The sequence below is a fragment of the Symphalangus syndactylus genome, chromosome 14 (assembly GCF_028878055.3).
Source record: "Symphalangus syndactylus isolate Jambi chromosome 14, NHGRI_mSymSyn1-v2.1_pri, whole genome shotgun sequence".
Taxonomy (NCBI): Eukaryota; Metazoa; Chordata; class Mammalia; order Primates; family Hylobatidae; genus Symphalangus; species Symphalangus syndactylus.
Genome location: NC_072436.2, coordinates 42,650,844 through 42,661,389, shown reverse-complemented (window position 1 = coordinate 42,661,389; position 10,546 = coordinate 42,650,844). Strand labels below are relative to the sequence as shown.

The 10,546-nt window shown below is 50.6% G+C and overlaps 1 protein-coding gene and 1 pseudogene across 2 annotated transcripts in view; one reads left to right on the top strand and one right to left on the bottom strand.

Annotated features, from left to right (window-relative positions):
- Window positions 1-3,521: 3,521 nt before the first annotated feature.
- LOC129461547 (uncharacterized) lies at window positions 3,522-4,342 on the bottom strand (annotated as a pseudogene).
- Window positions 3,887-10,546, top strand: part of SH3RF3 (SH3 domain containing ring finger 3) — a 370,552-nt gene continuing 363,892 nt past the window's right edge. For both annotated transcript variants that reach the window (XM_055240629.2, XM_063616653.1), the window contains exon 1: window positions 3,887-5,049. In XM_055240629.2, the coding sequence (XP_055096604.1) occupies window positions 4,477-5,049 (573 nt within the window). In that variant the 5' untranslated portion in view covers window positions 3,887-4,476. The remainder of the gene's footprint in view (window positions 5,050-10,546) is intronic.

Here is a 10,546-nt window from a genome sequence, read left to right as displayed (position 1 = left end):
CAAAAACCTGACATACAGCTAACCAGTCCTGTTTCCTCTGAGCTTTTTCTCCTTTGGACAGACGCCCTGTGTTCCTTCAACTGAAACTCATGGATGAGGCCTCCGGATCCCTTACCACATTGTCATTAATTTTTGGTACCCAGAACTGGAAGTAATCTCGCAAGTTTGAGGTACAATGGGATTTTTTTTCCCAAACCCTGACCGCCCCCCACCTTAACTTTCATGAAGGCATCTGAAGATTTCATTACTTCTCTAGTCAGCCATACTACATAGATGACTCATGTTGGCTCATACGATGCTTGTGGTCAACTGAAATCCCCAGATCTTTTTAGGAATGGCTGTAAAGCCAGGTCTTCTCAACTATGTACTTATATAATTGGCTTATTGAACATGTGCAAATTTAACCGAGTAACATAAGACTGTATTTGTAATACTTCAACTATTTAGTTCACACCCTTAAATTCCCTCACACTGTAGCATAGTGTACTTGGCTACTTCAACCAGAAGTTGCAAACTGGCGGTCTGTGGGCCAATTTGACCACACATTTATTTTGTTTGGCTAATATGGTGGTTTTTGAGAACTGAATCGGTTGCCAACTGTTGAACATTAGGAGATGTCAGGTAAAAAGCAGCACTTCCAACTTCTCTTGAAAGGTATGAAGATCTAGCAACATTTGGTCTTCATTCCCCCAGGGCTGGAGCTGGGCAGCAGCTACTTCCTCTGAAGGGTGCAGACAAAGCTCACTGCAGTCCCCACCAGGCCCTATTGCCTGGGGTTGACCCTGCTTCTTTAATTTCATGCCCTGCCCAGTCACTGTGGACATCTGGGTGCATAGTCTGTGTGTCCTGTGGGTGCTGGTTATGGCAGGGGCAAAAGGGGTAAAGTGGAGGCAGAAGAAAGCTGGGAAAGGTGGGCTTCAGTGGCTCTCTCTTGCTCTTGTCTGTCTTGGGTCGTGCAAGATAAATAGGTACTGAGGGCAGAGATGTGGCGGTGAGCTTCTGGCACGGGCATCTGTGGTTCTGACTGCCCAGCATAGCAATTCTTCTGGAAATTCTCACTTCTCCTGTGTGACTACAGAGAGTGATTCCAGGTTTCAGATGATCCTGCTCCTGTGGCCAAGGCACACAGGTCCAAAGAGTGACCACTGGTCCATGCTAGTGATAGAGTTTTGGGACTTCCAGGAGTGGCTGATGTTGTTGGAAGAAAGGCTCATGGAACTTTGACCACGTTTTCTGTCATGTGGGTTGGGAAGCAGAGGCAGCTGGTGCAAGAAAGTGAAGGGTTGAGTCATCAACTAGAGACAGGGACAGCAACACACACTGGGGGCTCTATCTGTGCAAATCTGGCCCAGCTCTTAGCCTGGGATCCTATGAGATGTCTCTTATTATTAGTGTATATTCTGCTCCCTTTAAAATCTACCTAGAGTTGGTTTCTGTTGCTTGCAACCAAAAGCACCAGGGCATGTCATCACAGGCAGTCCTTGCTCTCTGCAAGCCCTCCTAGTGCCTGATGGGTCCCCTCTTTATGCTCCCCCTTGCATGCTGTGTCTACCATCTGCTCTTGGATCAAGCATCCTGGGTCCTCTAAAAAATTCCCCTTGTTCCTGAGCAAGGGTAAGAGTGAAAGGTGGCTCATGTGAATATGTTTCCATGCACTGCGAGGTGTGTGCCCTTCCTTTGGCCCTCAAGGGAAGCCAGGCAGCTCTGGGATGCTTTCCATCTCACCCTGTTATTGGCGCTGATGTAAATCATACAGATGGAAATCCACACTGCTGAGAGACATCCAGGTTAGGAAAGCCACCTGCTGCTATCAGAAGCAAAGTTTCCAGGGACTAGCATCCTGATATAAGCACAAGATATGTGTAATTGAGATACTAAGATGTGCCTTCAAATCACCAGTAGGTGATGAGAGGGAGAGAGAGAGAGAAAGAGGGAGGCATCCTTTCATTCATTCTACAAATATTGATTGAGCACCTACTATATGCTAGGCACTGCCCTAGGCACTAAGGATATTACAGTGGAAAAGATCTGTAGCTTACAGAGAGCTTACATTCTAATGGCATGTAAACTTTATGTGTTAGTTCTGGGGATGCAAAAATGAAAATTCAGCCCCAATGGCTTTACAAGTATGAATATCACTTTCCTCATTTGTAAAATGAGTTTAAAATAATTATCCCAGGTTGGGCACAGTGGCTGGCGCCTGTACTCCCGGCACTTTGTGAGGATGAGGTTGGAGGATCTCTTGAGCCCGAGTTTGACTAGCCTAGGCAACATAAGGAGACCCCATAGCTACAAAAAATTTAAATTAAAAATTCAGCCAGGCGTGGTGGCGCGCCTGTAGTTTCAACTATTCAGGAGGCTGAGGTGAAAGGATGACTTGAGCCCAAGCGTTTGAGGCTGCAGTGAGCCGTGATCGCACCCTGCACTCTAGCCTGCCTGGCAGAACGAGGTCCTGTCTAAAGCTATGTAAGTAAATATAAATAAATACAATCATTATCTCGCAGAGCTGTTTAGAGGATTAAATAATACATAGCACGCTCTTGGCCATTTAGCCTCAACAAATACTACTTTTTTCCTGAATAATAATAGAAAGATCATACAACTTCACAAACCACAAGGACAAGCTGGCCGATAAGCGGGCCCTCCACGACTCTTCCTTTTTTTTTTTTTTTTTTGAGACGGAGTCTCGCTCTGTCGCCCAGGCCGGAGTGCAGTCGCGCAATCTCGGCTCACTGCAAGCTCCGCCTCCCGGGTTCACGCCATTCTCCTGCCTCAGCCTCTCCGAGTAGCTGGGACTACAGGCACCCGCCACCACGCCCAGCTAATTTTTTTTTGTATTTTCAGTAGACACGGGGTTTCACCGTGTTAGCCAGGATGGTCTCGATCTCCTGACCTCGTGATCCACCCTCCTCGGCCTCCCAAAGTGCTGGAATTACAGGCGTGAGCCACCGCGCCCTGCCCCTCCACGACTCTTCTGATGTTAGCCGTGGCTGAACTCGCTGTGCAGCGCCAGCCAGTCCTGGTTTGTGCTGGGCCCATGGACGGGAACCCAGCCCTTCCCGACGGGAACGCAAAGCGGCCACGAGGGGGCAGCGCACGGCAGGGAATCTTCGCCGCCGACCCCAGCCCACCGCCAAACTTCCCTGCTGCTCTCCGTCCTCCTGTACGTACTTCCGTTGCTCTGACGCTCCCAGAAGCCGGGGCGTCGGGAGGGAGAGCGCGAATTCACTCTCTGCGCCTCCGTAGGAAAAAATTGGAGCGGGGTTCACGAGACTGCGCCGCAGCGGGCGCTAGAGCCCCTCGCACAGCGCAGCCAAGGGTGCGGCGCGGAGCCAGGCCCTTGGCGCCAGGGTGCTGGTCGGCGGGCAGCGGCGCCCGCCTCCGACCTGCGACTCCGGCGAGCCAAGGCTGCGCCGGGAGGAGTCGGCGCGGGCCCGGGGTACCCCCTTCAACTGGAGCGCCTTCCCCTCCTGCCTTGAGGGGCATCCCCACACCCACACCGGAACGAAGCTCCGGGGCTGTCACTTCTGCGCGCCGCTCAGAAAGAAGTCTGAAGTGGGAGCGCTCCGGGGAGTCGTCGAGGAGGATGCCCGGGCGTCGGCTGTGTCCCCAAGCTGCTCGCCGGCGCTGGCGAGGAAGGCAGTCGGGATAACGCCACCCAAACTTTCCTTCGCAGCAGCGTTGGCAAGAAACGTCCCTCTCCGAGGCTCACGAAAAGCCGAAAAAGACTCGGACGCTTGGAGGAGGCAGGGCCAAGCCTGCTCAGGAGAGGTTCCCCGGAGCCCTGGCGATGCCCTAGGGGACCAGGCTAATCGCCGGCTTGCGTCCAGGCGAAGGGAGGTCCTGCAGGCGCGGCGCCTCCTTCCCTGCGCCCCGCAGTGACCGTGACCTCCGCGCGCACCCCCGCGCACGTGCTCGCGGCCGAGGAAGTGGAACGGTCTTGCTGAACCCTCTAGAGGACAGCGACTCGCGAGCAGGCCAGGGGCGCATGGAGGTGCCGCGGGGGCCGTGCGGCTCGCCAGCTGCGCGGGGGAGCGTGCACACCGCGCCCCGGCCTCCCCGGGGACCTGGCCGGCCGCTGCCCGCACTTCCTGCCGCTTGTTTCCCAGGCGCGAGCCGCCGCTTGCAGCACAGAACCCGTTGAGCTTAGTGCCCGGCAGCACCCCCGGTCCGCCGCGGGGGGCGGACGCGCGGCGGGACAGGTGTAGCCGGCAGCCTCAGGCGTTGCGCTCAGGACTGGGCGGGCTCGGCTGGCCGGGAGTTAGCTCGCTGCGCGCGGAACTCCGGTCCCCGCCACGCAGGCCGGTCGGTGAGCCACTTCGCACCGCCACGGCCCTAGCATCGGGCCATCAGCCGGGGTGAAGAAAGTCACGGCGGAGCCCGGCTCCCCAGTCCTGATGCTGGCTGCCGGTGGCGGGCTCCACGCCGGCCCCGGGACCTAGGCAGCCGCGCGAGACCGCTGCGGGCGCCTCCCCCATGCTGCTCGGAGCGTCCTGGCTGTGCGCATCCAAGGCGGCCGCCGCTGCTGCGCAGAGCGAGGGCGACGAGGACAGGCCAGGCGAGCGACGGCGGCGGCGGGCGGCGGCCACCGCCGCGGGTGCGGGCGAGGACATGGACGAGTCGTCGCTGCTGGACCTGCTGGAGTGCTCCGTGTGTCTGGAGCGCCTGGACACCACGGCCAAGGTGCTGCCTTGCCAACACACTTTCTGCCGCCGCTGCCTGGAGAGCATCGTGTGCTCGCGCCACGAGCTGCGCTGCCCCGAGTGCCGCATCCTAGTGGGCTGCGGCGTGGACGAGCTGCCCGCCAACATCTTGCTGGTGCGCCTGCTGGACGGCATCCGTCAGCGGCCTCGCGCGGGCACCAGCCCCGGCGGCAGCCCTCCCGCGCGTCCTATCCCGGGCCAGAGTGCGGCCCCCACGCTCGCGGGCGGCGGGGGCGGCGCGGCAGGCAGCATCCCGGGTTCTCCGGTTTTCCTCTCCGCAGCTGCGGGCAGCACCGCCGGCAGTCTGCGGGAGCTGGCGACCAGCAGGAGCGCGCCGGTGGCAAAGGTGGGTATCTGTCTCAGCGGAAGTGGCCACGGCACGTGGGAGTGTGTGGGTGGGTGCTTGGGCGTGGGGGGCAATGATGAGGTGCGGAGGAGACCAAGGGTGGTCCCGCGTTGGTCCACTCCGCTGTTGCTCTTCCTTCAACTTCGCTTGCTCGGTGGCGGCATCCGGCCTCAGGGCAGCTCGCCGCTTGTTCACGTGTGTCCAATCCTCCTGTGGAGTGGGCACGTCTTGTCCCGTCGCTCACCCCCAATTCCTTGGCCAGACTTGTTACCCTGCTTCTTAAACTTAGCATCGCCCTTGCATCTCCCTAGAAACGGGGACCTTCTTCCTCTGGGTGTCCAGACACTCCCTCTGCACACCCTGGGACTGCCTGGAGAAAAGTCAGCGCTTAACGTTTCTGATAGGGCTCTGATGGCTGCACTGGGAAGCCCGCGGGCCTCCTGCCTGCGCTCTGGCTAAGGAGGGGAGGGCAGAAGGCAGAGTGGGACTGGGGTTTGGAAGAATGCTTCTAGGAGTCTGGAAGGAGTTAATCTGGAGGCCCCAGGAACCTTTTGACCCAGCCCTTTTGGACTTCGCAGTGTCTAACCAGAAGCCAAGGTCTTCTCCTGGGCTCCCAGGCAGGGTTGCATTCCCACGGGGGTCATTTATTTTTATTATTATTATTTTTGGTACAGCCGCATTTTAGGGCCTTCACTGCTTCTGTTTTAGACGAAAGATCTTCTCTGGATGGCTTCAATGATTTGGTTTTAAAAGCTTCTTACAGCTTGTTATTACACACCCTTGCCACCTTGTGAACTGTTACCAGGAGAGAGGGCATGGGATGCTGGTTTAAGTGAGAAAAAAAAGGACCCGGGTTTTGTTAATTTCTTTAACTAGAGAAAAGCACTTAAATGTTAAAAAATACATCGTCTATTGGAATAATCACTTGCTTTAGAAACAAAACTTTATTCCTCTACTTTTGACCGTTTAAGGAGTTAGTTGGTGATGCCTAGTCCTTCCACTATGTGTAATCCTGAAATGCTGGGAACATTCTAGCACCTGGATTAGGCAGTACTGCAAATCTCTAAGGTTAAGGTTAGGCACTTAAACCCTTGGATGTTGAGCTTGAGTTAAATGCCATACTTTGCTGCAATGGGCTTTTTTTTTCTATGGATCAGGAAGAATGGGGACAGTCAAGGATAGTCACTGGGGGTCACTTGGGGGGCACTGCTGAAGGGGAATTTTTTTCTTTGGTTTTAATTGTGATTAAATCCAGCTAAATGCTTGCGTTAGAAATTCTCAAACGTTTCCTTCCTGGCCTTGCTGTTTTTGATCTAAGGTATTTATCTACTTATTTTATTTATTTATTTATTTATTTTTTGAGACAAAGTCTTGCTCTGTCGCCCAGACTGCAGTGCAGTGGTGCAGTCTCAGCTCACTGCAACCTCCACCTCCCGGGTTCACGCCATTCTTCTGCCTCAGCCTCCCGAGTAGCTGCGACTACAGGCACCCGCCACCATGCCCGGCTAATTTTTTGTATTTTTAGTATAGACAGGGTTTCACCATGTTAGCCAGGATGGTCTCGATCTCCTGACCTCGTGATCCGCCCGCCTCGGCCTCCCAAAGTGCTGGGATTACAGGCGTGAGCCACCGCACCCGGCCGATCTAAGGTATTTATAATTAAATATCTTTATTTGAAGAATAAGCGGGTTACCTTCTTCTGTTCTGATAAATTATATGATATTCGGAGCCCCGCTTCTAGTAAAACGCTGGGACATTCTGATGACCATCTGTTTACAGATGTCCTCCCAGTTTACCTTGGGGGACTTTCTGTTTGACCAGGAGGTTAGGAGGTAACCTCTGAAATGTGACAGGCTGAAGCTTTGATGCCACTTTGGGAATTCTGTGGCATTTGTGGTACCTTGTAGAACTTGTCAAAGGGGTTGAAGCTTGGAACTTTTTAGTAGTGACATTTAGTAGTAGCAGGAAATTGATGTTTTACTCACCATATTTTGAGACCCTTGGTTGACTTTCTTTATGGGTGCATAGTCATGTTCATGACCTTTTGTGTTTTCGGGATGTTTCTGGACGTTGTTTAATAGATGAGCACTTATTTAACTAATAAGCAGGAGTCCTGCATGGTGTATTCACACTACACTAGCACTATATACTACCATGCTGGGATAATAGCATTAGGTCCAGCACATGCTTCGGGAGTGGGAAGGATTGTAATAGCATATCAGGCATTGAGCAACCCTGTACATTTGGTTGACAAAGATTTCAGCTGAAAATTACTTTTGGTACTTTACTGTCCATTGGAATTGCTTGACTCCTGCCAGGAAAGTTGAATGCTGGATGTTGTTGCATGTTGTTTAATAGAGGAGCACTTATTTAACTAATATGCCATGACAGCAGGTAACCATAAATATTATAGTCCTGTCATTTCCCAATTAGAAGCTCCTCACATCTTCTTTTGGGCCAATTAGGGTATGTATACTTTTTAGGTATATAAGTAAGTATTTGCATAGCTTGTTTACTTTATTAATTTTGTTACAGTTAGACATTTTAAGAGCATTATTTAAAAAAAAGTTTTAATTTCTATTTGGTTTCACTGGCAGGGCACAAAACAGTGTTTTCCTGAACTCTTTACCTGTGTCTTTTTCATCAGTTTTGGTGATCACCAGAGTACTTGGAGTACCCTGACGTGGTTAGCAGAACCTCTCAGCTCTGCTCTCACCTGAGCCATTTGAGATAAAGCGCTTTTGTGGAGTCAGTTAACGATGCTGCCCCTGGGAATCATATACCCAGTGACAAGTACCCATAGCCTAAGATCAGGAGTTGGTCTTTTTATTTGCCTGTTGGCAAATACTATATGTGTGTTGCTTCTTAAAGTGTGTTCATATGTGTTACTTCTTGAAGTGACCTTTAAACAGTCCCGTTTTAATGGTACTATCTAACCCTTGCACTTGCTAATGTATGCTAAATTTCTCAGGCTAACTTGTTTGTTTATTGTTTTGTTTTCACTGTTTTGCAAGAAAATCCCTTTAACATCCCAAGCTAGCATCAATCAAATTGTTTCAGTGCAGTGAGAGTCTTGCTAAAAGAGTTTTGTGGTTCCACATTGAGTAATTCAAAGCATGCTTTTTAATGTAAGTGATTTAATAAGGACTTGAATATCAGACAATTCCAATGTTTTTTGAAAATTTTTTAAATCCTTGACTTATATTTGAGCCTATACAGAGCATCTTCTGCAGTTCACGTAGACTCTGCTAGGCACTATTATAGGTAAACAAGACTGGCCTGGGCTTTCTGGATGGAGCGGACAGTAGTAGAGGTAGTGAGTGGATGCAAGCTGTCTGCCCAGCTCTCAGAAGGTACCTGTGGGCACTGGCTGGTGTCACTCCAGAATTCTGTGAGGGTTACAAGGAAGGACATTGTCACAAATTAAAGAACTCTAGAAAGCTTAGGCAGTGCCTTTGATATAAAAGTAGGCATTAGAGCCTAATAAGTTTATCTGTATTTTGTATCTTGAGGTACAATGGTATATGTTCACATTGGATCCGTTTGAAAATCTCTTCTGTGTCTCTTTGACAATGTGACTGGGACTTAATGGAGAAAATAATTTAAGTTGGAGAATCATAAAATTATATATGTTAAATATTTTATTTTATAAGCACACACGTATGATTCTTCCACCATTTTTTGAGTACAGAGCTGAGGACCTTTCTTTGAGTTCCAGATTGTCTTTTTAGCTGAACACAGTCACCTTTTATGATTTTCTATTTGTTTCTTTCAAATAGAGTGAAGACTAAGATTTTCAAAGGATTCTGAATAGAGCATCTTTTAGATTTTAAGTAGGACTTCTACACTAATGTTAGATGTTCTCAGTTACACCTGATTTGACCATTTTATCAGTGTTTGAGTCTTTCCTACATGGTCATCTTGATTTTCCGAGGGGCTTTTTTTTTTTTTTGCACTCAAACTTCTTCCCCTGTTACAGACTATTGAATTATGGTGCATATTTAGCATTATGAGTATAACTTGCATTAGCATAGTTGGGAATAAGGACAACAGATCCCTGATAAGCACAGGCTTCCCCAGGCAGGAGTGGCTGGCCCAGCCTTGCCAGGTTGTAGTCTCCGGTGGGTGTGGGTGACTTTGGCTGTGTTACAGAGGACGTGGGATGTTGGTTAGTCCAGCTGGTCAGCTAGTGGAGGCCAGGATAGAGGGTGTCTATGGTATCTGGAAGCTAGTTACCATGTTCTTTGGTTCTCGACAGTTGAACTGCTTATATACCCGAGATTTTCTGTTGAATATTTACTGAGTGCCTGCTGTATGCTGGGCACTTTGACATATATCACCTTGTGGAAAGTTCACAATAATCCTGCCAAGTGGCTGGTATAATTATTATTTTGAGGCCCAGAGAGATTGGTATTTGGGCAAGTCAGAGAGCTAGGAAGTGATTGAGTTAGGATTCTATTCCTCCGCCCTTCTGGCCAGTTTAGCTGGATGGTTGGGGTGTTGTCGTGGTTCGGTCTTGGATGTAATAAGGACGCCAGAGGAAAAGGCTAGCACTTGGGGGCCTCACCAAAAACCAGACAGCTCACAAGAGAGCAGACAAGTGGTTGATATGACAGCTGAGTTACAGTGAAATCCTGTTCAGAAGGCCCCTGAGTGTGGAAACAGCAGTTTGTAGCTAGTGAATGAATAATCTAAATTATTATTTATTGAGCACCCAGTGGGACCAGGTGTGAATGAAGCCTCTGTTGTGGGCTAAGGGTTGGGTGGTGTTTAAGTGTGGCTCATCTGGTCCTTACTGCAACTTGGTGAGATTGCTAGTTACATAGGTAGGGAAATTAAGGCTCCAGAATTTCCTTGCTGAGCGGCCCGCGGTTAATAAGGGTGTTTCTTGGAAGATTAACTTTGGCCTTGGTTAGAAGAGTCCTCTTACTCTACCACAGGCTCAGCTCGTTGGTAGCAAGATTCTAAACATAAGCAGCGGCCACCCCTTCCATTCACTGTGCCTGACGGCTGCAGATGCTCTTCTGTGCAAGGCTGCTGTCTTGTAAACCCACAGAGTGCACAGAGCAGTGTGGCCCACAGGAAACAGCATCAAATCTGTTGTGGCTTTGGCCTCAGGTGCCAGGCAGCTCTATTAATATGTAAGTGATATGAACAGGACATTAGTCTGAGTGGCCGAGCTGGCTAACCCAGCAGCTCTGCCCACTCCTCACTGATCCATACTTGGTCTGCCCTTCTGCTCTACTCCTGTGTTGGCTTCATTCTCATCCCTACCCGGTAGGTCTCAAATAGAGGCCATGGCTTCAGATGTCACAGTCCCATGACAACACCCAGTAGTGGAGACAGTAGGGTTTCTTCCCCTTGTACTTGGTCTCCAAGTTGGTGAGCAAACGGTGACCCAGCCCCAACCCCATGTTTCCTGTCACACCCCTGGGGACAGTGTTGCCTCCCATGCTGGTGTCTGAAGCCCGCACACAGGACTGCCTTTTCTCCTGAG